Here is a 25,926-nt window from a genome sequence, read left to right as displayed (position 1 = left end):
ACACATACTTGCAATGGTTCCATCTTCTTATGTCAGGTAAATAGGATTCTCTCCTATATCTCCTATATCTTCTTTACTATATCTCTATAAGATTCATTGTATATTATTGTGTATTGGACAAAATAAATAAATAAATAAATTAAATAAATAAATATCCAGGGGTGAGCTGCTGCCTGGATGGGGTAGAACGTAGTGGGGTAGCAAAAATGGAGCTCCACCCCAGAACACCCAATTTGCACTGAAAGATGTTGAAAGAAAATGCATAAGCCACGGCCACAGTGTGATAGTAAAAAAAATTGGTAGCCCTTCACTGATTATATCCATAAAAAACTATTCATAGAGTAGATCAGTGATGGCGAACCTTTTTTTCTTGGGTGCTGAAAGCACACACACACCAATAATTCAATGTCCCCTGCACTGCACTGCCCCCTGTGCATGTGTCCATCCCCCCATTTCCTGACTTCTGGTGGGTTCAGTAGGCCCATTTTTCCCAAGAGCCCAAGGAGGACAAAAATAGTCTCCTCTGCCCCCTTGGAGGCCCTCCTGATTTCTGGTGGACCCGGTAGGCCCATTTTTTGTCCTCCTCAAGCTCCAGAGGTTTTCTTGAAAATGCCCTCCCATGCCCCCCAAAGATGCTCTTGAGGCCAAAAATGCCCTCCCAGAGCCTGAAGCTGAGCTAGGACAACGGCTCGCATGCCAGCAGATATGACTCCACGTACCACCATCGCCATCATGGGAGTAGATTAATTAAGGTAGTCCTCAATTTAACACAGTTCATTCAGTGGCCGTTTGAAGTTACAACAGTGAAAATAGAGACTTATCACTATTTTTTACACTTATGACCATTGCAACATCCCAGTGGCCACGTGAATCCCATTCAGAGGCTTGACAACAGACTCATATTTATGTCAGTCGCAGTATTGAGGAGTCAATTTTGCGACTTCCTGACAAGCAAAGTGAATGGAGATCCATTTAACAATCATGCTGATTTCACTACTGTAGTGATTCACTTAATAAATGTAGCAAGAAAATTCCTAAAACGGGACAAATTTACTTAGTAATTTTTTCCCATTAACATCAAAAGTTTTGGACCTGTAATATCAAAGAAAGTTAAGATATTAATAGAATAGACTTTGACTTTAGTGGATTTAATTGTGAGTATACTTTCAATCTTGCATGGTTTCCTTTTTGTTTTACTCTTGCTCCCAATTTTTTTTTAAATTACCTACTTCCTGTACTTGCTAAGGAACTCAGCCCTAAGCAGCATTTTAACTAGAAAAGCATTTAACCTTAATAACCCTCCATTTTCAAAGAGATATTCATCTGTTTTGCTTCATTTCTGGGTGCTACTGTTTAGAATAGAAGGAAAAAAGCATGTGGTTAGCCAAGAACTCTGTAATCCCGCCTCCTCTTTTCTTTAGGAAACAGCTGGAATGAAGAGTTTAGAGGAGGAGTCAGCTTCAGGGTGGAGAGAGAAGAAAGACAGGAGGAATTTACCTGTCTAGGTAAGTCAGTGGGAGGTCAAGAACAGAACAGAGGAGGTGGTATAGCCTGTTTAATGTGTTGGTGCTCAGCAGAGTACGTGGAATTGTTTTCATTTCCTAGTGAAGGTGAGTTAAACTCTAACTAAACTATGTTTGCTTAAAAGGATAAGGTGCGTTACTGTATTTATTTGTCCTTTCTTGGCTTTATTCTCACTTATACCTCTGAGTTGCTACTAAATGATTGTGGAAAGGCTAATCTCTCCTTATGAAAGTAAGTCGTATCCAGTACAAACTTTTCTTTACAAAAAGTTGCTGATAGAATCAAGAGAACAGTTCTTACTTAAGCAGATTCCAGTTTCTAGAACTACATGTATGGAATAACTAAGAATTTCTTATGCTTACTATGCAAAATTACAAAACAATAGGGATTGTATGTTAGGAAGAACAGGTATTGGATTAAAAATACTGAAAGGTGGAACGGAATAGAAATGTTTTTGTTATAAGATAAAGATATAGATAATTTATTGTATCAGCAATATGAAACAAAGGCTACTTTAATTCAACTGTAGTTATAAGATATTTGAATTTATTTTAACATGGGTGGAAATTTATAATTTATTTAAGTTTAATGTAGTGAAACAAAAGGCTGTAATTAGATATTAATATAGTTGGAACTGTGCGGATCTGCAGCTGTAATTGGCGATTATTAGAGACTTGTCTTTTGTGCATATAGGGTCAAAAGACTTGTGCATACACGTTGGAATTCTGTCTTGTTCTGAGATAGTTTAGCATACATGACATTGAAATGCAATTAAGTAATGTAAATGCATTCAAGAGCCTGTCTTTAGCATTCATTCTGTTTCACAGATAGGCAAAGCTTTATTCAGTGCCAGTGGCCAGAGTTGCACAGAATTTACGATTTATCTGAGTATTTTGCAAATTATATTTTAAAGTATTCAGCATCTTTTAGAACATATATGTATTTTCTGCTTCAAAATACATGTGTCACCGAAATTCAGTGCAAAAGGTGTTCTGAGGGACTGCATGAGACTTTATGTGGATTACATAAAGTCCCATCCTATATAAGTCCCATCCTACACTATAAAGTGTAGGATGATTTTGGTATTTGTCTTGTTGTATGACAAATGCTAGCAAAGTGAGTTATTTCAAGCAATCGGATGTTGCGTCATAAGAAACTACATATAAACCGCAACAGTATAATTGAGGGGTGCTGGCTTCGTAGTATTGACTCAAGCTATTGTGAAGTATAGCAGAAAAATAGCTGATGGTAGAACTAGAACAGGATTCTCTAATTGGAAATGGAATGAGCTGGATATAGTCTGCAATTTAGGCTACCAACTTTTTTTTTTAACACTCAACGTAAGTAAGAGTGATATCAAACTGCTGTTGGCTAGGTTCATCTGACTGGATCACAAACAAGGCAGGCCTGCAAATGATGTGCTTAGTTAATTAGTGGAGGAATAAAGCTTAATTATTCATTTGAGCTTCCAACCTCTTCTTTTCCCCACAACAACAACAACCCTGTGAAGTGGGTTGGTTTGGGAGAGTGTAGCTAGTCCAAACTCACCCAGCTGGTTTTTATGGCTAGGAGGGGACTTGAACGCAGAGTCTTCCGTTTTCCAGCAGAGTGCCTTAACCACTAGACCAGACAGGTTCTTGTATTTTTCTAGGAACCATAGAAACTTAGGTTTAAATGTTCATTCAGGGATATATTCAATGAAAGATACAAGTTAAGTATTCAAGTTAAACTGAATGGCAAATAAAAAAGTGAAAATATGTGGACCTCTGTCACATTTATTGCTAGCTATCAAGCAATATTTAGTTGTTTGTTTGTTATTATTTGTTTATTTATCATATGCCACCCAATTTTGCCTTGAACAACTCTTACCATTCTACATTATAATACTTAAGAGTTCCATAACTGGTAGTAATTTCTCAGTGTCATCCGATATGTCTTCTATGGCTCTGCTTTAAAAATATTCTCCCAGTTATGAAGGTCACATGAGAAGGACTGATAACACTTCTCTATTGCAGTTAGCTCACTTATGTATTGTTGATATCTTAAGCGAGGGCGCACCTAGTTTCATTTCCTCAAATATGTACCCAGAAAAAAAAGTATAGCTGTGCCCTGTGTTCACAGTTTGATACCCTGAGACCTAGTATTCGAGGATGTTGGTTAATATTTAATATAGCTTTTAAAACTCTTCTAAGTGCTTAAATTCTTAGTGTTTTGTGATGTTCAAATTTCTTTACAAGCGAAACTGATTTTTTTGCCATCCACAAGTAATGTCAAGTCTTGCACAAGTTGGAGAAAATTGGAACCACACCTTTCTGCTTCATACCCTTACTTTTGAGTTTCACTGTTCATAAAAGAGAAATCTCGAATCCAGGATTTTTCTCAAGCATAGCTTGCTCAGACTCTAGAGTCTGTCCTATCAGTCAGGTTCCTTGTGGTTCAGAATGGATTGTCCGAAACAGTAGCAATCCGCTGGTGATATCATGCCATTATCACAGATCTGGTTCAGTCAGTGCCGATCCATGGGCGCCACCATCTTTGTTTTGGTTTTTTTTTTTCTGTTTGGATGTTGTTTCCTCTTCTGCTGCTTGAAAAAAAGGCCCTCCCGCCCACCCCTGGGTTTAAACTTACCTTTATTCCTTCACACGAAGCACAGCTGATTAGCTCCTCAGCTGTGTTTTGGCCTGATTTTAGCTTCTGACCATGCGCAGAAGGAAAATGTACATGAAGGGATGTTCACAGGCCCAAAAGTCATGATGGTGAGCACGGTAAATAGAACCCACCACTGCTCTCAGTGAAACCTATTCTTTCTAAGTTTTGCTAATTATAAATGTTTAGTTTTACTAAATAAAAAAGTCCCCGTTTCTAAGAGGTCTGTAATGGGCTTGCATAAGCGCACCACTGTGCCTACCGTCCCTGTCCTATTGTCCTCTTATATCCTTACTTTTTACTTTATGTTATGTTTATGCAAACTACTACTATCCTATACATTTTTGGTAAGTAAGTAAGTAAGTAAGTAAGTAAGTAAGTAAGTAAGTAAGTAAGTAAGTAAGTAAGTAAGTAAGTAAATAAAATAAAAAACAAATAAACAAACAAATAAACAAACAAATAAATGGTATTTGAAGAAAATCAAATTTTGGGGGGGAAACAACTCATGACACAAAGCAGTTTGAACCCACAGCAATGTGTGTGGCAATAAAAATACAGACTTGGGTGATCCATAGATTCAAAAATATTATTTAGATGCAAATATTTTTATTCTGACAATTGAATGACCCAAACCTCACTGCAGAAACAATAAATGAGGTGAGCCAATTTAAGATCCCAAGTTCAAGTATATATCATGACTGTTTCAGGGGCAATTATACTCAGTTGCTTCTTTTGTTTCTCCTTTCTCTGCTGTATGTTATTAAAACCTTTTTTTCCAAAACAAAAGAAAACAAAAGCTCTGGTAAAAGAAGATTAGAGTTCACTCCATATTCTTGTGTTCATTATTGAACTGGACTGTACACTAGGATGCTCTATCTATGTTTTACTTGTGGCATTAAAAGGACATGAAAGAGTGGGTTTTTTTTTTAACAATATATAAATGGAAAGTTGACAGCCCAGGTTTGAGACCTGACTGCTGCATAACAGAGTGAACTGCCCCAGCTCCTGCTTACCTAACAGTCTGAAAGCATGTAAACACAAGTAGATAAATAGGTACTACTTTGTTGGTATAGTAACAGTATTTCACCTTGGTATATTGTCACTCTGGCCACATGGCCACTGAAGTGTCTTAAGACAATGCTGGCTTCCTCAGATAGGAAATGGAGATGAACACCACTCCCTAAAGTTGGTCAAGTCTGTGCAGGGGAAATCTTACTTTTACCTTTACTTTTATAATATATAAATGATACAGAAACTCTACTTTTCCAATAGCTCTAGGAACTAGCTGGCATAAATTTAATGGAGCACAAGAACGCATTCTGTACCCACATGAGAACTTGGGTGGTGCAGCAGGTAGAGTGCTGTACTGCAGGCCATTGAAGCTGACTGTAGATCTGAAGGTCAGCGGTTCAAATCTCATCACCGGCTCAAGGTTGACTCAGCCTTCCATCCTTCCGATGTGGGTAAAATGAGGACCCGGATTGTGGGGGCAATATCCTGGCTCTGTTTAAAAGTGTTATTCCTAACATGTTGTAAGCCGCCCTGAGTCTAAGGAGAAGGGCGGCATAAAAATCGAATAAAATAAATGAATGAATGAATGAATGAATGAATAAATAAATAAATATCTCCATCTGTATATATAAATACGTTCTGAACTTGTGTACAGAAACTGAATACCTGATAAATACAATAAAGGAAAGGAAAATAAACAAGGACTATGCTAAGAAGTGCTTAAGTCACAATAATGAATAAACAATCTCTTTGCTAGCTTGGTTAATTTGGTGTAATTTGAATCTTAGTACTCATCACCTCCATCCTCATTAAAAAACATACATATTAGGAAAGCATTTAAGCCAACTCTGTAGATTGCCAAAATGTTTGTTCCATATAGAAATATGATGGGTGGCTGGGGACTTTCAGTCTCCAATGCTTCTGAACTTGACTGTAAGAGTCGAACTCTGAGAGTTTGAGGAAAGCTTTCAGAGCATGGGGAGCATGGGGAGCATGGAGCCCTATGATTCAAGAGTTTCACCGTTATATATTTAGAGTTTAAAGTGTGAGATGACTGCTTTACTGATCAAATTCTTTGTAATTATATCTGTGTGGCAAGAATCTCTTGATTGTTAGATAGGGTATTATTTTGGAAAAATGCCTAATGCAAAGGATTTGTAAACCTACCAAGTCATCTTTGCTGCCTTCCTTCCAGTTAATGATATTATTGGGTGTCACTGATGATCAAGATAAAGAATATTTGTTTGAGAGTAATCATGTATTACATTAAGGCAGTAAAGGGCAGACATGCGAGAGCAATCATGGGCTTCCCTAGGTATGGCCATGTTACACCAACACTCCGCAATCTGCATTGGTTGCCGATCAGTTTCCGGTCACAATTCAAAGTGTTGGTTATGATCTATAAAGCCCTTCATGGCATCAGACCAGAATATCTCCACAACCGCCTTCTGCCGCTCGAATCTCAGCGACCGGTTTGGTCCCACAGAGTTGGCCTTCTGCGGGTCCCGTTGACTAAACAATGTCATTTGGTGGGACCCAGGGGAAGAGCCTTCTCTGTGGCGGCCCTGACCCTCTGGAACCAGCTCCCCCCGGAGATTAGAACTGCCCCCCCTCCTTGCCTATTGTAAACTCCTTAAAACCCACCTCTGCCATCAGGCATGGGGGAATTGAGACATCTCCCCGGGCCTAAACAGTTTATGCATGGTATGTTTGTGTGTATGTTTGCTTTTAATAATGGGTTTTTAGTGTTTTAAAATTATTAGATTTGTTGGACATTTTTTTATTGTTGTTGTGAGCTGGCCCGAATCTTCGGAGAGGGGCGACATACAAATCTAATAAATAAGTAAGTAAGTAAGTAAGTAAGTAAGTAAGTAAGTAAGTAAGTAAGTAAGTAAGTAAGTAAGTAAGTAAGTAAGTAAATAAATAAATAAATATAAAAACAAACAAATAAATATAAAAACAAACAAACAAATAAATAAATAAATAGCGACCCTACTGGAACGTTCCTATGAAGGGATGCATGGTGCATGCACTGACTCTTCAGCTTCCTGCGCATATGCAGAGTCATGGCCCAAAGCAGTCCTGCCCAGGAGCCACCAGCAGGAAGAAATCCTCCAGGAAGGAGAGCAGCTCATTGGGGAGAAAGTGCTCCCCTGTTGCCCCTGTTGCCCACTTGCCAGAGTCATCCCGATGAGCTGCTCTCCTTCCTGGAAGATTTCTTCCCACTGGCAGCTCACGGCCGGGACTGACTCGCATTGAGTTATCCCGCATTAAATGGTCCCACAGTGAATTGTCCCATGGTGAGTTGTTCCACGGTGAGTTGGCCAGGGCACATTGGCCTATATGAGTCAGCTGTGATGAGTCAGCCACGTTAAATTGACCGCAGCAGATCAGCCGTGGTCAATCAGCCAGAGTGAGTTGTCCTAGACCAGTGATGGTGAACCTTTTTTTCCTTGGGTGCTGAAAGAACGTGCATGCACACTATTGTGCATGTGCACATGCCCATACTCATAATTCAATGCTTGGGGAGGGCGAAAACAGCTTCCCCCAGCGCCAGAAGCCCTCTGGAGGCCAGAAATGGCCTGTTTCCCAACTTCTGGTGGGCCAAATAGGCTTGTGTTTCGCTTCAAATGCTGCCTTGGAGCTGGGGGAGGGTAAAAATATCCTCCGCCATCCCCCCAAGAGGTTCTCTGGAAGCCAAAAATGCCCTTCCAGAGCTTCTGTGTGAGCCAAAAATCAGCTGGCCGGCACACACATGCACATTGGAGCTAAGTTAGGGCAATGGCTCGTGTGCCGGCAGATATGGCTCCGCGTGCCACCTGTGGCACCCGTGCCATAGGTTCGCCATCTCTGTCCTAGACCCTCAAGGAAAATGCTTTGGGAAGAGATGTTGAATCAATGTAGTTAATTCAATGTTTATTATCATTCCCAGAAGCAGAAACAGCAAAATAGGTGCTTGATATTTGGAATGTTGGGTGTGTACATGAAAAATTCTGGTTGTTCATATATTTGTGTCATTGGACATTCTATCTTCTCTTACTATTACATTTCTTGTTTTGTTGTCAATTCAGGAAAAAAACCCCAACCTTAAATAGCTTTCTTTTTCCATTATAATCTCTTTGGTGAGTCTCTTCTCCTTTTAAATAGTAATTTGATTCTTATACTTTAAAAGATAAAAAAAATAATACAAAAATAACAAAATGAATAAAAGAATAAAAATAAAAATAGAAAGTGCAGAAAAGAAAAGAATAGAAATTTAAAAATAATATAATAAAGAGAAGGAAAAGAAATACATAAATAAATCATTTCTCTCTTTTAAAAGTCTTTTAGCTTATATTTAAAACTTCTTTCACTAAGGACTGAAGTACTATAAAGCCTGTCACTTCAAAGAGTCTAAATAGCTCCTTTTTAGCTATAATTAATTATATTCAAAAATGATTAAGAAATTAAGCTCATGCTAATTTTATGTCTTCAAAGGTTATTTTACAGCAGTGACCTTGATGAAACACCCCACCCTACCTCCCACTATTCAATTCATAAATTAATTGCAAAGACCTCAGTTCCAGAATTCTGCTCACAAGGAGTAATCATTTGGATTGCCAACCTCATGATCACTCTTTCTGGAGAGATTGTGCTAGCCAAAATTCATCTTTTGGCTGCTGGTCTCCATCACAGTGCTTTTCTGCTCCTTCAGAAACATTTGGTTCATCATAAATCCTCACCAACTGGGTTTCTTCCCCTTGGTGCAGTTAGAACTAGGGTTGTACCATATGTAATTTTCGTAACAAATTCTACCACACCCCAACATGATGGAAAGAAGTCTCCTTTTGAAAAACAGATCCTCAAGTTGAACCTACAGCTGTAATCCCTGATTGAAATAAAAATGTTATTACTAGTTTCTTTACTAATGAAAAATGGAAGTTGAATGTGTTTTTTTGTCTATGTTTTTGTACAGAGTGACAGATCCCACCTTGTTTTATTTTTATTATGTTTTATTGTTTGTTATATTCTGAGACATCCAGAGTTGATGTGAGAGAGTGAGCCGCCCATGTTGGCTGGTGCCTAAATTGAACTTAAAAACAAAAAAACCTACACCCACATATTTTGAAGATGTGTAATGTAAGAACTCTAACCTTTAAAAAAAATCTGGCATATTACATAATACTATAACTCTTGAGATTTCAGACTGCCTTCTGAAAGAAACATACACAGCTCAAAAAATAAAGGGAACACTTAAACAACACAATATAACTCCGAGTAAATCAAACTTCTGTGAAATCAAGCTGTCCACTTAGGAAGCAACACGGATTGACAATCAATTTCACATGCTGTTGTGTTCATTCAACTTTGTTCAGAACAAAGTATTCAATGAAAATATTTCCTTCATTCAGATCTAGGATGTGTTATCTGAGTGTTTCCTTTATATTTTTGAGCAGTATAGCTAAACCCATTTGTTCATTTCTAATTTGACTCAGTAAATCAGGAGGCAAAGAGATCTGGATTTCTGAACTAAAATTAGGATGAAAGTGGGTGAGCTCCAAATCAATCTGAATTAATATTAGGACTGACTCACTCTTCTGTAAAACTAATTTTAGATTCTTTTCCTATATTACAGAGCCAAAAGTGTTAGAAAATTGTTTTACCCAACTTCTCTGTACCCCTGTATTGAATACTGTAACACAAGACAAGTAATTTGATTGAAAGTTGCCTATGATAAGAGGAATTGGGATTAATGTTGATAAAGATGCTGTGTTAGAACTTCAGAAGAAAAGGATTTAGGGGTAGTGATTTCTGACAGGCTCAAAATGGGTGAACAGTGCAGTCAGGTGGTAGGGAAAGCAAGTAGGATGCTTGGCTGCATAGCTAGAGGTATAACAAGCAGGAAGAGGGAGATTATGATCCCGCTATATAGAGTGCTGGTGAGACCACATTTGGAATACTGAGTTCAGTTCTGGAGACCTCACCTACAAAAAGATATTGACAAAATTGAACGGGTCCAAAGGTGGGCTACAAGAATGGTCGAAGGTCTTAAGCATAAAACGTATCAGGAAAGACTTAATGAACTCAATCTGTATAGTCTGGAGGACAGAAGGAAAAGGGGGGACATAATCAAAACATTTAAATATGTTAAAGGGTTAAATAAGGTCCAGGAGGGAAGTGTTTTTAATAGGAAAGTGAACACAAGAACAAGGGGACACAATCTGAAGTTAGTTGGGGAAAGATCAAAAGCAACATGAGAAAATATTATTTTACTGAAAGAATAGTAGATCCTTGGAACAAACTTCCAGCAGACTTGGTAGATAAATCCACAGTAACTGAATTTAAACATGCCTGGGATAAACATATATCCATCCTAAGATAAAATACAGAAAATAGTATAAGGGCAGACTAGATGGACCATGGGTCTTTTTCTGCCGTCAGACTTCTATGTTTCTATGTTTCTACATTTAGGCAGCCACTTGTAAAACAGGACTGGCAGCTATTTAGCACCTTTGAATAGCTGTCAAGGCCTTGACATGGTGTTCTTTTGGGTCTTTACCTATACTCTCTTTTATAGATTTTTCCCCATGCTGGTGCTAGATGATCACATTCTGAAACCTTATGGAAAATTTAGAATGGTGACTAAATCCAGGCACGTATCCTAAGAGTGTTTCTATTTTATTATGTGAAAATTAAATACTAGAACCATAGCCTTCAAAATCCTGTGATCTGAAATCTTTCCTCTTTGCTGTGTAAGACAATTGCAGCGGAAGCAGAGTAACAACGCGGACACAGAGCTGTATTTAAACTGGGTCATTTTATTAATTAAATAAACTTATTTTAATTCAAACTAAAATGGGACCCGCAGAGGTCAACTAAGAAACATTTGGGGCGGAAATGACGTAACAAAAGCTTCCGGGGCAACTCGAGGCCATGCCCTCACCTGGATCCCAGCCATGCAACGCATGTGGGAGGTCTCGCCGTCCAATCCCTGAAAGGCAATTGAAATGGGCAAGACCAAGAGGCAACCTCTCCCCAATTGCTCAGGCAGGTTTAAAAGCCACCACGAGCCCTTGGAGAGAGTCTGCCAATCATCCCCAAAGATGCCCAACGGAGAACCCGCAGTTGCTAGCACCTCCCAATTTCCGCCCCTAACCTGCCAACCCAATGACCAAAGGTAAGCCAATTCGAACTAATCAAATAACGAACACCCCCTAACCATCCATCCTGCACCGCAGTGTGGAATAGGGTGAAAAAATGGTCGCAGGTAAATGCCGAGACCGCAAAAAATTCCTATTCGGCCCCCTAAGGGCAACCCCTGTAGCACACTGAAAGATAGGGAGGGAGGGCGGGTGTTCGCCTGCTCGTAGTTGGGGCGAAAAAGAGGCCCCAAGCCAGCACAGCCCTTTATAAAGGGCTGGCTGGCCATGCCCTGACAACGTCATCGGCCGGCGCCAATGACAGGCATGGCCGGGATCTCGCGAAATCTCGTGAGATCCCGGCCAAACAAGATGGTGGCTGCGCTGGGGACCACGTTTCCCCGGCCCCGCGGAAAATCCGGCTGGCGGTAAGTCACCAGCTGGGCATTCACTGGAGTGATGATGAGATTGAGATCCTTTTTGTACATTGAATAGACACATCCTCTAGCAAAGGTGTTTCATTATTTTATTAGACGTAGCACAGTACTATTAAGGTTAAATATGTGTAAGAGGAATAGTCTCCTCATCTCTTGAGGGAAGTATTTACACAATGTGACACAAGCATGGGGTGGAGTTAAAAACATGACTGACTGGAATAAAGCTTGTGACTACACCATCACAAGATAGTATGGCCTAATGTATTTAACAAAGCTTGGATAGGGAGTGGTAGGAATGCTCTCAGACGGATTTATCTTTTTACAATGCTATTAATTGCTTAAGCAAGTACAACAAAATTATGATATTAACATTAAAATGTATCTTAGATTAAAATTCAAATCTTTTCATTTTGGGTTATTTTTACATAGTCAACATTTTCAATAGGAGAGTCAGAATGCCCAAAGATTGGATTTCTGTGCTTTTTATTTTAAAAGGGTAAAAAGGAAGATCGGGAGAAAATAAATGGCAAAATTAAAAATAGTTAGATAATTCATTGAAGACATGAAAGGTATTACTAGTAGTCGAGATGACACCATCATGACTTGAGACCTGCAAATGGACAATGCCAATATGTTGCAGAAATACATATTCCTATTCTATAACTTACTAAACCTATAGTCTAGCACTGCATTGTCACTGGATCTTCCTAGATTTAAAGTCTGTAATTAGCTCAGATACAATATTATAGAAAATTTTGGAAGAGATAAAAGCACATATTTTTCTGACAAGTTCCTGCTTTTAAATGTAATGACAACATTTATTTATTTATTTATTTATTACTTAGATTTGTATGCCGCCCCTCTCCGAAGATATGTGCCTTTGGGAACAAAATCTATTAATTTCTTATGTTCTGTTGCATAATTGTCAGTCCAGACTAATCCACCAAAATAAAGGAAAGTATACTGTTATGACACAGTGATTAGGGACTGATGGAGGATTAAATTCTTATTATTGTTGGTCACACACTCAGCCGAATAGTTAGACTGGTATTGATATTTTTATCCTCCTATTGAATCCTTCCCAAGGATCTGGAATAGGCAGATATTGATATTTGACAGTATTGTTGAAAGATATAAGCTGTTCCAATTAAAACTGTCTTTTTGCAATTAACTGATGGTAGTTTTCTCAATGCTGATAGTGCTCAAATGGTGCTGCAGATTTTTGGGGATTGCACCTAAGGTGCCTATGACTCTAGGTATTATTTTTGCTTTCTTCTGCTGCAGTTGTTCTACTTCTATTTGCAGGTCCCCAGTTTGTTCTAATTTACTGTTCTCAGATATTACCATGTCCACTCTCCAGACTTATAAAAACTCTTATTGATAATTGTTAAATCTGGTGTGTTATCTGGCATGTGTCTGTCGGTTTGAATTCTAAAGTTCCTGCGCACTTTGGTTTCTTTATATTCCATTATTTTCTTCATTTAATGGTTCCATTAGTTCTTGCTTGTAGGCAAATGTTATTTTTTTCAGTTTTTCTAACTTACAATTTTTGCTAAATTGTTGCGTCATTGTTTGTAGTCAGTTACTGTGATTTTGTCACAGTAGTGTTTCACTGTTTTTAAGAGTTTTTTGTTATTGTTGTTTGCAAAGATAATACTTGCTGTCTATTGTTTTCTCAGTTCTGGTTTTGTATGCATTTGTTCTTAAGACTTGGCCTTGTGCAAGCAGAATTAGCCTCTGTGCCTCTTTTTTCAAGTTTCCTGCTCTTTGTTGTTATTATCTGCTTTATCTGCTGTTTTTTTAATATATTGGCCATATAATAACTTATTATTAATAATAGTAATAGTTGTAGCAAGTAATTATGGTTTATCACACAGTCTCCCAGATATTTAGATTGGATTTGTCATTTTTATCCACCTATTGAGTCCTTCCCAAAGACCTGGAGTTTGAAGATTGTTGGTTCACAACAATATGCCTGTTCTTTATGTGATGAAGAACATTGCCAGTTCTTTATGTGATGTTAGCCTTCATACTCACTGAGTTCTTTCCAAGGTGATGGTGAACCTATGGCATGTATGACAGAGGTGGCACGCAGAGGCTTCTCTGTGGGCACACGGGCCGTCTTAAGCTGGTCTTCTGATTTCTGGGGCACAAGTGCATGCTGGCCAATTGGTCATTGCACGTGCCAGAAATCCGGGAGCCCTGGGAGTTTGCCGGGTTCCAGTCCACGTGACGACCAGCTGGCACACACAGGCGCATCAGCCAGCTGGTCTTCATGTTTCCGGGGCTCCGGTGTGCATGAAGACTAGCAGGCCAATGTACATGTGCACAACAGGAACCAGAAGACCAAGTGGCCAGCACAGACATGCTCTGATGCATGTATGCGCGCACACACACAAGTTTGCGCATCGGTTTGTGCACTCAGTGCCAAAATGTTTTGCTATAACTGACCTAACATGATGTAATGCAGAGGTTTTCAAACTTGGAAACTTTAAGACTTGTGGACTTCAACTCCCAGAATTCTCCAGCCAGCTATGGAGTCCACAAGTCTTAAAGTTGCCAAGTTTGAGGACCCCTGATATAATGTATCTGTTCTGTGCACGGCCTCTTGGAGCGAACCCACGGACTCAAAAGTCCTTTATTTCATGGTAAAATCACACTCTTTATTGATAAAAGCAACACTCAACATAAAACAGATTGGATTTCTCTATTCAAAGTGAAACATCAACAAAGTCTTGAGAAAGCGCCAACTTGGCCTAATGGCATTCCTTAGATAACAAAGTCCATTTAGTACAAACAGGAACAAGGAGAGGTATATATGCCCATAAGCATATATTCAACAGTATAAATCAGTTTGCCGAAATCCCGGACAAACTTCATCTAGCAATGAATGTTTTTTTTAGTGAGGCAGGAATCATGTTTTTGAAGCATTTTTCAAGCACCCCCCCACTCTAGAACCTCTTCCATTGAACGGTGTTGAAACCCCACACCCAATTACCCAAAACCCTTTGCCCACACCCAATTACCCAAAACCCTTTGCCTGGAAGTGATATCTCACCCCAAAGAGGTAGGCGGTAAGCTAATACCTTTTACTATGCAATTCCTTTTGCTTTCTCAGCAATCTCCTATATCGAGGATCTATCCACGGATTATCCACTCTAATGTCTTCCTCATCCTCTGACTGGGACCACTCACCCATTCTCATATCAGCCCCCTCTAGTGGTTGCTTGGGTTCAATCAGGTAACTTTCTCCCTCTCTGCATCAGCTGGCAACCCCCCTGGCCCAGGGTATCTAGAGGCTCATCCTCCTCAGAATCTGAGATGACCTGAGGTGGACAAGGAGCACTAACAACAGTATCAGTGTCACACATGTACATTAATATTATTATCCTGATTTTTTATTTGTAAATCAATGTGGCAAACATACTCCTGCCTCTCTCTCTCTCTCTTTTTTTACCACAAGCCAGTGAGGAGCTAAATTCCAGAACCAAATTTATCAATTGACCTGAGATAAATTATAAGCTTGCAACCAGATTTACTCGTATGATTACTGAGGACAACACGTATATACTGACTAAACCTAGAATTTCTGGATATGGCTACATTCTAGTCTTGCAGGCACAGTTTAGAACTTCCTGTTTGTAATCCAGACTTCAACTCATTGAAGAATGAAATATACTTCTTATCTCCATCTCCACCCCCACCCAAAAAATACAATACATGTTGTTCACAGTAGAAAGATGTAGTTATCTAGTTGGCCCTAATTTAAAATGTTCCCGTGTTAAAAGTGGTTGCATTGAGTGTATACCTGTCACTTTAATGCATTCTCCTTTCTCTAAGGAATGTCAGGTATGTGGCAAGTAAAAACACACCCTGGCCTCTGCCCTAAGTAAATAGGCTCATTACCTATGACTGCTTGCAACTTTGAATTATTTAATGTTAATCTTCATTTCTTCAGTATTGTTAGCCAGTAGGTATTAGAACTATTAGTTAATAAAGGAAGACAGCATTTAAGGAGGCCATTCTCATATTCCTTGCCTAGGATTTTATGTGGGAATAAATTTGCTTTGTCTTCACAAAGGAAAAGAAAATGTACTTCTCTAATGCCTTTTCCCATTTAAAATGACCTTGGGGAAATTAAAAAGATTTTCACTTACTGATTAAGCAGGTAGTAGCACCTGACTGATCTGGACACGGAGGCTAAGCCGAGTCAAATCTGATTAATACTTAGTTGGGAGACCAACCAACATACATCAGAGCTGGGAACTGAGCTGGAAATTCAGCTGAAATATCTTGGAAGAATTGTTACCATGTTTCCCCCCCCAAGAAAACTAACTCGGCATGCTCATGAAGTTGCATAGGTTGAGCTCTCTTTGGAAACTTTATAGCAATTAAACCGGGTCAGAGTCTACAGCAGTATTCATTAACCTGATGCCCTTTGGATATAATCCTCAGCCAGCTTGGCTAACTGTTCATAAAAAGATAAGGAACTGTTCATGCCTTTTGGAAATATTGGGAAATGGTGCTCTCTGAGCTTTCTTGCTTTCTTGCAAACATTTCATTTCCCTAATGAAACAGCATCATCACTGCTGTTTGCTCTCAGTTTATATTTATTTATTTATTTTGTCCAATACACAATGAGGGTTTTAGTGGGTATATATCTATATACACATAGTAAAATACATGATGAAGGTTATAGAGGAGATACTCATAGTAAAATATATCTAAGAAATAATAGAAAAGAAGGTATAGTAATAGAACATATCAATGAAAGAATAGAAGAAGAGATATAGGAATAGAAGAAAGGTATAGGAGATATAGGAGAGCAATAGGACAGGGAGCGGAAGGCACTCTAGTGCACTTGTACTCGCCCCTTACTGACCTCTTAGGAATCTGGATAGGTCAACCGTAGATAATCTAAGGGTAAAGTGTTGGGGGTTTGGGGATGACACTATGGAGTCCGGTAATGAGTTCCACGCTTCGACAACTTGGTTACTGAAGTAATATTTTTTACAGTCAAGTTTGGAGCGGTTAATATTAAGTTTAAATCTGTTGTGTGCTCTTGTGTTGTTGTGGTTGAAGCTGAAGTAGTCGCCGACAGGCAGGACATTGCAGCATATGATCTTGTGGGCAATACTTAGATCTTGTTTAAGGCATCTTAGTTCTAAACTTTCTAGGCCCAGGATTGAAAGTCTAGTCCCATAGGGTATTCTGTTTCGAGTAGAGGAGTGAAGGGCTTTTCTGGTGAAGTATCTTTGGACATTTTCAAGGGTGTTAATGTCTGAGATGTGATATGGGTTCCAAACAGATGAGCTGTATTCGAGGATGGGTCTGGCAAAAGTTTTGTAAGCTCTGGTAAATAGTGTGAGATTGCCAGAGCAGAAGCTATGTAGGATTAGGTTTACAACTCTTGAAGCCTTCTTGGCTATATTGTTGCAGTGGGCTTTGGCACTTAAATCTTTTGTTATTAGTATACCAAGGTCGAGTGGGGTCTTATTCTGGTGTCTTACTTGTCTGTGTGGGTGGGAGGTGGTCTTAGAGATTCTGTAGTTGGTCTGCTTATTGAGGGCAGTTTCTTTATTGGGGTATTGCTTTCTTGATTGTTGGTCTGAAGTTGACCTTGGAGTTCATCTATGCCAGTGTTGGTGAACCTTCTTTGGCTCATGTGCCAAAAGGGTGCGGGCACGCTAGCGCACATGTTCAAGTTCACACTCATGTGCACAACTCCTGCGTTGCCCACACACACACACACACATGCACGCAAACCTCGCTGAAATCTTTGGACTCCTGAAGCCTGGGGACGGCAAAAAACAGCCAAACAGGTCAACCGGAAGTTTGTTTCTGAACTTCTGGTTGGCCCCTTGTAGTGTTTTTTGACGTCCCTATGGTTCAGGAGGCTTTCTTGACTCCCAGGGAGAGTGAAAATGGCTGAAAAAAAGGGCAAAAATCAGCTGGCCAATGCATGCATGCACACTGGAGCTAACATAGGGCAATGCCTCCCATGCCCTCAGATATGTCTCTGTGTGCCATCTGTGGCTCACGTGCTCTAGCTTTGCCATCACTGATCTATGCCAGTGTTTCCAAACCTTGACAACTTGAAGATATCTGGACTTCAACTGCCAGAATTCCCCAGCCAGAAAATGCTGGCTGAGGAATTCTGGGAGTTGAAGTCCAGATATCTTCAAGTTGCCAAGGTTGGGAAACACTGATCTATGCTGATCTGATTGCTGATTATTGGTGGAGAGGCATGGGAATCTCTTTCTCTTATGGGGTTGGTTATCTCCCCCCCCCCAACCAGGATTGTATTACATGTAATAGGCCAATTGAGCCCAATTTAGAAAATAATGCTTGAATTATTTTGCAAATAATAATTTAATAATTTTGCAAATGGAGATATGAAGCAGGTGGATAACTTCTGCCTTTTAGGGTTGATTGTAAAGAAACCAAAAACGAAGAACTACACTGCAAACCTGTACTTGGTAATAATGAAGCCTTGAAAAAATATTCAGAAGTTGTGAAATATCAGAAATTGCACAAGCCATCATTTTCCCTGTGATACTTTATGGAAGTAAAGTATGAACTATGAAAAGTAGAATAGAAAGAGCGTTAATGCTTTTGAACTTTGTTGTTGGATGACTCCTTAAGAATTTCATGGATGATTAAGAAAACAATCAAATGGTTCATAGAACAAATCGGTTCAGAGTTTTCACTTGAGGCAAAAAGGAAAAGGCAGTTCAAATTGTCATTATTTTGAATACATAACATATTCTTAACTCTGTTAAGAAATCTACAATGTTGGGAAAGGTATAGGGAAACTGAAGAAGATGACTAGCAAAAAGATGGGTGGATTTGGATACAGTGGTGATTATAAAACATGAACAACCACTTAGAGTAAGATCAATCTAGAGAAGGTGTATGTGTATGATTACTAAGAGTGGACTGTAATTTTATAATGCATAATCAACACACCATGTAAATCAGGTTTGTAGGAGTACTGGTAACCACTTTCAGGTTAAGAGCATGCTCATTAATTATATAATCTTAATGAAATAATGATATCCATAATTCCAGAGAATTTCAGTGGTGTGAATTTGGACACTTGTATATGCATAGTCAGGAATTGCTGCTACAAAACCACAATAGTCATTTCATAAATGTATTCAGTGAGCATAAAAAAAAAATACAAAAAATGAAAATGTAAAAAAAAGAAATCTTAACATTTTCCTAAATATGTCTTGACCAGGAGCGGATTGCCATTACCACCGTTACTGGTGCGCTGTGCATGCAGTTTCAATTCTCTTGCATGCTTGCATGCTACGCATGTGCATCCTAGCATGTTTTTTGTTTCTGTGAATGCACAGGAAGCAAAAACATGCTGAAATCTCATAGAGAGACATGTGTGTGTGAGATTTCAGTGAGTTTTTTGCATCCGCGCATGCGCAGAAGCAAAAAAAAAGCCAAAATCTTGTGCATACATCTCTTTGCAAGATTTTGCTTCTGCGCATGTGCACAAAGCAAAAATATGAAAAATTGAATTTAAAAGATGGCAGCACCCATAGGACTGGCACTATAGTGGCCACAGGCAAAATGCTCAATCTGCCAGCCACAACCAGTGCACCGTCCCCTATCGTACCAGTAGCAACTCACTACTGGTTTCGACATTGCAGAATATATATGATTTTATTTTCTTTTTATCCTAGATCTCTTGAATCATACGGATTGCTTTCTTATTTAACTTGATATGCCTAAAAAAGATTTATGGGTAGAAATAGCTGAACCAGATCTCACACCAACTGTTGACAGTGCAGGCAGCTGTGACAGTGTGATCAGCAACAACTCCAGTTCTTTTGAAATGGTAATATTCTATTTATTTGTGTATTGATTTATTTTGAAACCTGTGTGGTATCTATTGCTTTAATGGCACTGGATAATTTGTAAAGTATAGTAAAAATATTCCTTATGTGTATTATTAAATAATACTAGCTTATTATATATAAGTTAATAATATTAATGTTTGTAAGCTGCTCAGAGTTGCCTCGAAACAAGAAGGGTAACAAATAAATCTAACAATAAATACAAAATGATGTTTTATGTAGACATTTCTTGTATATTTTAAATATGGGCTAAGAACTGTAATCACCAATAATGCCCCATCAATTGATTCATGTCCTTAAAAATGTTAAAATGGTATCTACTAAAAAATGATTCATGAAAAAATGTATCTAGGGTGTATTAAACTCCAAGAATATATTTGAAATGATGCATATCAGATTTTCTGTTTTTCAGATATAAAAAATGTGAGAGTTTATTGACCTCTAATATGGGTTCTATATGATAATCATGAGATTATTAGGTATCTTTTCAGAGTAACGTGCTAATGTATAATACATTTTTAGGAAAACTTTTAAATCCTTAAATCTTAAAAATGTTAATGAGGTAGTGTACTTTATTCCAAAACTGAGTACAGTGGTACCTCTACTTAAGAACTTTTCTAAATAAGAACAGGGTGTTCAATATTTTTTTGCCTCTTCTTAAGAATCATTTCATACTTAAGAACCGGAGCCCGGAAAAATTTTCCAGGAAATTTGAGAGCGGCACGAAGGCCTGGCCAGTTTCCTGCCATTCCCACTTTAATCCCGGTCATCTTGGGCTTTTCTGGGCTGCCAGAGGAGCCTTTTGGTGGTGCTTAAGGAAGCTTTGGCAGTCCAGAGTGAACAAAGCATTTTCCTTTCTCTGGCCGCTTGGAGAGGGAATAAACCTCTGCCAGTGCCCAGAGAAAAGAAACACTCCCTTCGCTCTAGGCAGTGACTGTCCTTCTCTCCTTCCTCCTCCTCCTCCAACCCTAATTCCGAGCTTTTATTTCTTTCCTAATGGGTTTGCACACATTATTTGCTTTTACATCGATTCCTATGAGAAAAATTGCTTCTTCTTAAGAACGTTTCTACTTAAGAACCTGGTCACGCAATGAATCAAATTCTTAAGTAGAGGTACCACTATATTTAACAAGAATTATGGTTCTATAGATCATGAGGTAGAGCAGTAGCTGAAAGAATCATACTGAGAAATTAGAAAAGTGTTGTTCTAATTGTTGAGGAATGATTGCCAGAAATATGTGATGTATTATATCTGTTGATGCATTTTTACAACCCCATATTAACATTAAAATTCATTTATATACGGTATCTGGTTTTTATTTTTTATTGTTGACCCTTAGATCTAATTTCAATTTCAGGTAAGGAACTGAGACTATCTGGATCAAACCACAAATGACATTTAATCATTTTATTTCAATTAATGTACAGTTTGTCCAATTTAACTATTTTCAGCAATGGTGCAGAAAACAAACAAATAAACAAATGCATGCTCTGTTTTGACAAAAAGTTAGAATTTTATTGACCTTGATTAGAAAGATTGGTTAATGTTCCCAGGAATTACATAGGAAAGTTTGAATGGAAGACAAAAAAAATGGAGATAAAATTTCCGTTTTTAAGAGCAAGCTTTTATGACTCTTCCTTTACTCAGGAGTTTTTTGTTCTTTGTTTTTGTCTCAAAGAGTGACAGTGATTATCTAACAGTTGAAGAAAAAGAATGCCTTATGTTTCTTGAAGAAACTTTGCATTCTTTAGATGCTGAAGCAGACAGTGGACTTTCTACTGATGAAGCAGAAGCTGCTGAAGTTTCCAAACTTCCAAGGACATGGCCTACAAGAGATGTTCCCAAAGGTAAGTTTGTGAACTGTTTTATAAGCAATTTGTAGTGGGAATACTTCAGCTGAATAGTAATTATTGACTGATTTTTGAAGAAACAAGACACAGATTTAAATTCTTGTTTGTATAAGCATGCCTTAAGGTCACACAATAGTTAATGTTTATTCTGTGATCCAAATTATTGGAAAAGGCTTTAATACAGTACAGATTGTCCCATATAATGTTTTAAGACTTGATAACTTTAAAATATGATGCTCTGAGATGAATTGATTTAATTTAGTCAAATGAATTGATTTAGTCAGATGAATTGATTTAATTTAGTCAAAATTCACATCATCAAAATAAGGGAGGTTATATTTTTTAGCCTTTCCTTAAAAATGTATAACCAGATGAGTCTTACATCTAGTTCTCATTTTTTAATATGGTTAATATATACCTTGAAAACGTTGAATAAAATTTTTATACAGTTGTACTTTGAATTTATCTTCCTTCATAAAAGATGGTATTTTATGACTGAACAATATAAGTACAGTAATACCTCATGATACGAACTTAATTGGTGCAAGGAGGAGTTTCGTAAGACAAAAGGTTCGTAAGAGGAAACATTGTTTCCCATAGGAAACAATGTAAAGTCAATTAATCCGTGCAACCAAAAAACCCCCCGCAAAAAAACGGCTTTCGGCGACTGCTGCAAAGCTGCGCGGCTGTTTTAAAAGGTGACAGCCGGCCTGGGGGGCTTACCAGCACCCCCCCGAACCCGGGTTCGCGGTTCGGGGGGGTGCTGGGAAGCCCCCCAGGCCGGCTGCGACCTTTTAAAAGAGCCGCGCCACTTCCCATCTGTCTCCTGAAGCCGAACGGCAAAGCCGAACTTCCGCGTTCGGCTTCAGGAGACAGCTGCGAAGCGGCGCGGGTGTTTTAAAAGGTTGCAGCCGGCCTGGGGGGCTTGCCAGCACCCCCCCGAACCTGGGTTCGGGGTGGGTGCTGGCAAGCCCCCCAGGCCGGCTGCGACCTTTTAAAACACCCGCGCCGCTTCCCAGCTGTCTCCTGAAGCCGAACGCTAAAGCCGAACTTCCGCGTTCGGCTTCGGGAGACAGCTGCAAAGTGGCGCGGGTGTTTTAAAAGGTCGCAGCCGGCCTGGGGGGCTTCCCAGCACCCCCCCGAACCCCGAACCCGGAAGTTCGGCAAAAGTTCGGGGTTCGGGGGGGTGCTGGCAAGCCCCCCAGGCCGGCTGCAACCTTTTAAAAGACCCGCGCCGCTTCGCAGCTGTCTCCTGAAGCCGAACGCTAAAGCCGAACTTCCGCGTTCGGCTTCGGGAGACAGCTGCGAAGCGGCGTGGGTGTTTTAAAAGGTCACAGCCGGCCTGGGGGGCTTCCCAGCAACCTCCCGAACCGAACCCGGGGTTCAGCAAAATTTTGCCTCTTCTTACGAACTTTGTTCGAGTTACGAACCGGCGTTCGGGAGGCTTCTGGGAAGCCCCGCCGCCCGGCTGTTACCTTTTAAAACAGCCGCGCGGCTTCCCAGCAGTCTCCGAACGCCGGTTCGTAACTCGAAAAAAGTTCGTAAGAAGAGGCAAAATTTTTCTGAACCCCGGGTTTGTATCACGAATTGTTCGTAAGACGAGGGGTTCGTATCTTGAGGTACCACTGTACTTGAATTTGCTGTAGAAAACCAGCATGTTTATAATTTCTCTCATTTACAAATCTTGGAGGAAATGTTCAAACTCTTGGAGAATGTGTTCAAATATCTTATGATTCCTTATTATGTTTTATTATTTCATCCAAAGTTTATCAAATTAATATAATGACTGTGCAAAATGTATATGAATATTTGGTTCTATTCCTCCTTGGTTTATATTTCCCCTATTGATAACTTTCTTTCCTCTTTGCTAAAAAAAAGGGGGGGGAGAGATATTACTATTTGCTGTTTACCTTGTCTTCCCCCTACCTCTATTTTTTATTTTGTAGAACTGGATCCTGACTATCTTGGAAAGCATAAAGAAATTGATCCAAAAGGAAACATCTCTCTTTCTGGTTCAATACCTGCTACCATCTTAAGTCCAGGCCACCACAGCCTTCCAAAATATATAATGGCAAAAAATACTGTTCAGACGTCCAAGATTTTTGTTGCCGAAGCACCAGAAACTAAGGCTGATGATCTTAAACCTCTTCCTCCATTACATCCAACTTTATGGGACTCTTCTAAGCATGAGACATTGGACATATTGAAAGAAGTGCCTGAAATTGGCACTCAAGGAAGAAACTCTGAGTTGGAATCAGTAGTAATTCCACCTCCTGAACCATTCCAAGACCAGAGGAAGAGCCATCTCATAATACAACCTGAATCGATCCTTACTGATTCTTGGAAACATGCTGAAAATGGGGCAACATCTCATTATGAAAGTAAGAGGAACCAAGGTGCAACAGAAGAATATGAGGCAAGAGCTGCCGAACAAGAATTCCCACCAGAGATGATGGAGACAGCAGTTGGAAATGAATCCTTTGTGAAATCTCTCTCTCCTAAATGTAACAAGAAAAGTTCTGAGCAAATTGTTAATCATCAAGAAATTGAACATAAACCTATACTGGAAGAATCTCAGTTGGATTCTAGTTTCAAGCAAGGTCCCCCGATTGCTCCCAAACCCAGAAAATTGCCCCCAAATATTATTCTCAAAACCAGCAAAAGTAATGTTGCATCACTTAATATAGATCCAACACATAAGATAAAAGTATCTTTGCCACTCAGTGGGAGGCCTAGAGCTGCAACTGGTGACTTTTCCATGGATAAAACCTATGCCCTCCAAAAAGAACAAGGGAGGGCAAGGAGGGAAGCTCTTGAGAAACTCGGACTCCCTTTGGATAATGAAAATAATCCAGATGACCAAGTGACCAAAACTTCTGTTTACTCAAAAGCAAGAGAAACGTCCTTCACTGGCAGTAGAGAGAATGTAAACACGGATGACATAACTCTTAATAAGAAACCTGTCCAGCAGTCTGACCAAATTGATGTCAAAGAAGTCCAACCAACTGAGATGAGCATCCAAAGGATCAAACAGGCAAATTTTAAATCTAACACACTGGAACGGTCTGGTGTGGGTCTGAGCAGTTGCAGCACTTCTGGAAGTGAGGGAGAGAACTTTAAGAACAATAAAAGATCTTTTCTCAGCAAGATCACTCCAAATTTTCTCAGGAATAACCGGATGCGCCCAGCATCTCTTGGCACAGGGAAAGACTTTGTTGATCTGAAGGAAAACAAACATCATGTTGAGTGGGACAAAAGTCATGAGCGACGATCTTACCCACTTCAGCATCCTTCCAAGCTTCCTAAGCCAGCATGTGTTAGTGTAAAAATCACCCCAAAAGGGGACACAGAAGAGCACAGAAAAGAAGCTTTAAAAAAGCTTGGCTTATTGAAGGAATAAACATAGTAGCTGACTTAATACAAAAACTGTATGTTCAGTTTTGGTTAACGTACCTATTTAATATAGTATTCTCTTTTTTCATCCAAATGGAGAAAATGAAGCTTACTTTATACCTATTAAGATTTTGTATAATGTGAACATTGATGGGTGGATTAACATTGATTTTTAAAAATTCATTCAATTCTGCCATTTATTATACAGTACAATTCCCATCAACAAAGAAATTTTCCATCCCAACTGTATATATGTGCAAATATTTGACTATTATGATGTGTAAATATATGATTGTAAGTGGGAGATACATTTGATTAAAGGGGGCAATCTAAAATGTTAGTGCTAATTGCATGGGGCAAATCATGAATTTTTGAAACATTGTACAGACTTGTACCATGACAATAGCAGTATGGCTAAAAATCTTTAGCCAATATTGGGCTCTAGTAGTAGTATGTTGGTTTCTTTTTAAATGACTGGGCCTAATATAACCTTGCTCACTGAAACCAGCAGTACTAATTTGGCTAATATATGTGGATGATTCAGTGCCTGTTTAATGAATGAATAAATACATTGCATATAAATGTGAAAAATGAAGAACTTGCCCATTCACTTATAACTTGGCTTCACATTCTAAATTAACAATTAATAAAACATAGGTGCTAGAAATAAAGTTGATTTGACCCACTTTAATTTGCCACACCTATTTTATGTGAATTGATTATTGCTGTATTCAAATTTAAAATCACACAGCTATTTAGAATGGAATGTATGAGTACATGCTTCTAAAAGATTGAGTAATAAACTTTTGTATGGAAAAAGGTTGTGCTTCTATCTGCTTAGAAAAACTATCTTCTTGTAAGAATGTAAAACAAAATATATTGCTGCTCTGAGTTCAATACATCCAATAAATAAATATCAGAGGTTATAAGGTACAAAAATATCACTAGTACAAACCTTTGTAACTTAGTCATTTCTTTTTGTGTGAAAACAGTGACAGGCATATTAAATGTAGGCTTCTTTTAATAGTTACTAAAATAATTGCTTTGTAGGTTGCTTAAGAGAGCATTCCC

The 25,926-nt window shown here is 38.9% G+C and overlaps 1 protein-coding gene across 5 annotated transcripts; it reads left to right on the top strand.

The window, feature by feature from the left end:
* Positions 1-938: 938 nt before the first annotated feature.
* On the top strand, positions 939-25,674 carry C3H1orf116 (chromosome 3 C1orf116 homolog). Of its 5 annotated transcripts, XM_070745563.1 has the most exons (5): positions 939-1,154; positions 1,422-1,505; positions 19,438-19,592; positions 21,291-21,459; positions 23,409-25,674. In XM_070745563.1, the coding sequence occupies exons 3-5, from the start codon at positions 19,479-19,481 to the stop codon at positions 24,860-24,862; spliced, it is 1,737 nt and encodes a 578-aa protein (XP_070601664.1). In that variant the 5' UTR covers positions 939-1,154; positions 1,422-1,505; positions 19,438-19,478; the 3' UTR covers positions 24,863-25,674. The 5 variants fall into 5 exon arrangements, with proteins under 5 accessions (XP_070601664.1, XP_070601663.1, XP_070601662.1 ...); XM_070745562.1 differs by lacking the exon at positions 939-1,154 and having other exon boundaries at positions 1,233-1,505; XM_070745561.1 differs by lacking the exon at positions 939-1,154 and having other exon boundaries at positions 1,320-1,610.
* Positions 25,675-25,926: the final 252 nt, after the last annotated feature.

The sequence above is a fragment of the Erythrolamprus reginae genome, chromosome 3 (genome assembly GCF_031021105.1).
Source record: "Erythrolamprus reginae isolate rEryReg1 chromosome 3, rEryReg1.hap1, whole genome shotgun sequence".
Lineage (NCBI taxonomy): Eukaryota > Metazoa > Chordata > Lepidosauria > Squamata > Dipsadidae > Erythrolamprus > Erythrolamprus reginae.
The sequence above is the reverse complement of the archived record's forward strand: the minus strand, read 5'-3'. Positions and strand labels throughout refer to the sequence as shown.

Coding starts and splice junctions, on each gene's coding strand:
- C3H1orf116 (XM_070745563.1), top strand. CDS start 19,479: ATGCCTAAAAAAGATTTATGGGTAGAAATAGCTGAACCAGATCTCACA. Junction 19,593..21,290: donor ACTCCAGTTCTTTTGAAATG/GTAATATTCTAT, acceptor TTTGTCTCAAAG/AGTGACAGTGATTATCTAAC. Junction 21,460..23,408: donor TACAAGAGATGTTCCCAAAG/GTAAGTTTGTGA, acceptor TTTATTTTGTAG/AACTGGATCCTGACTATCTT.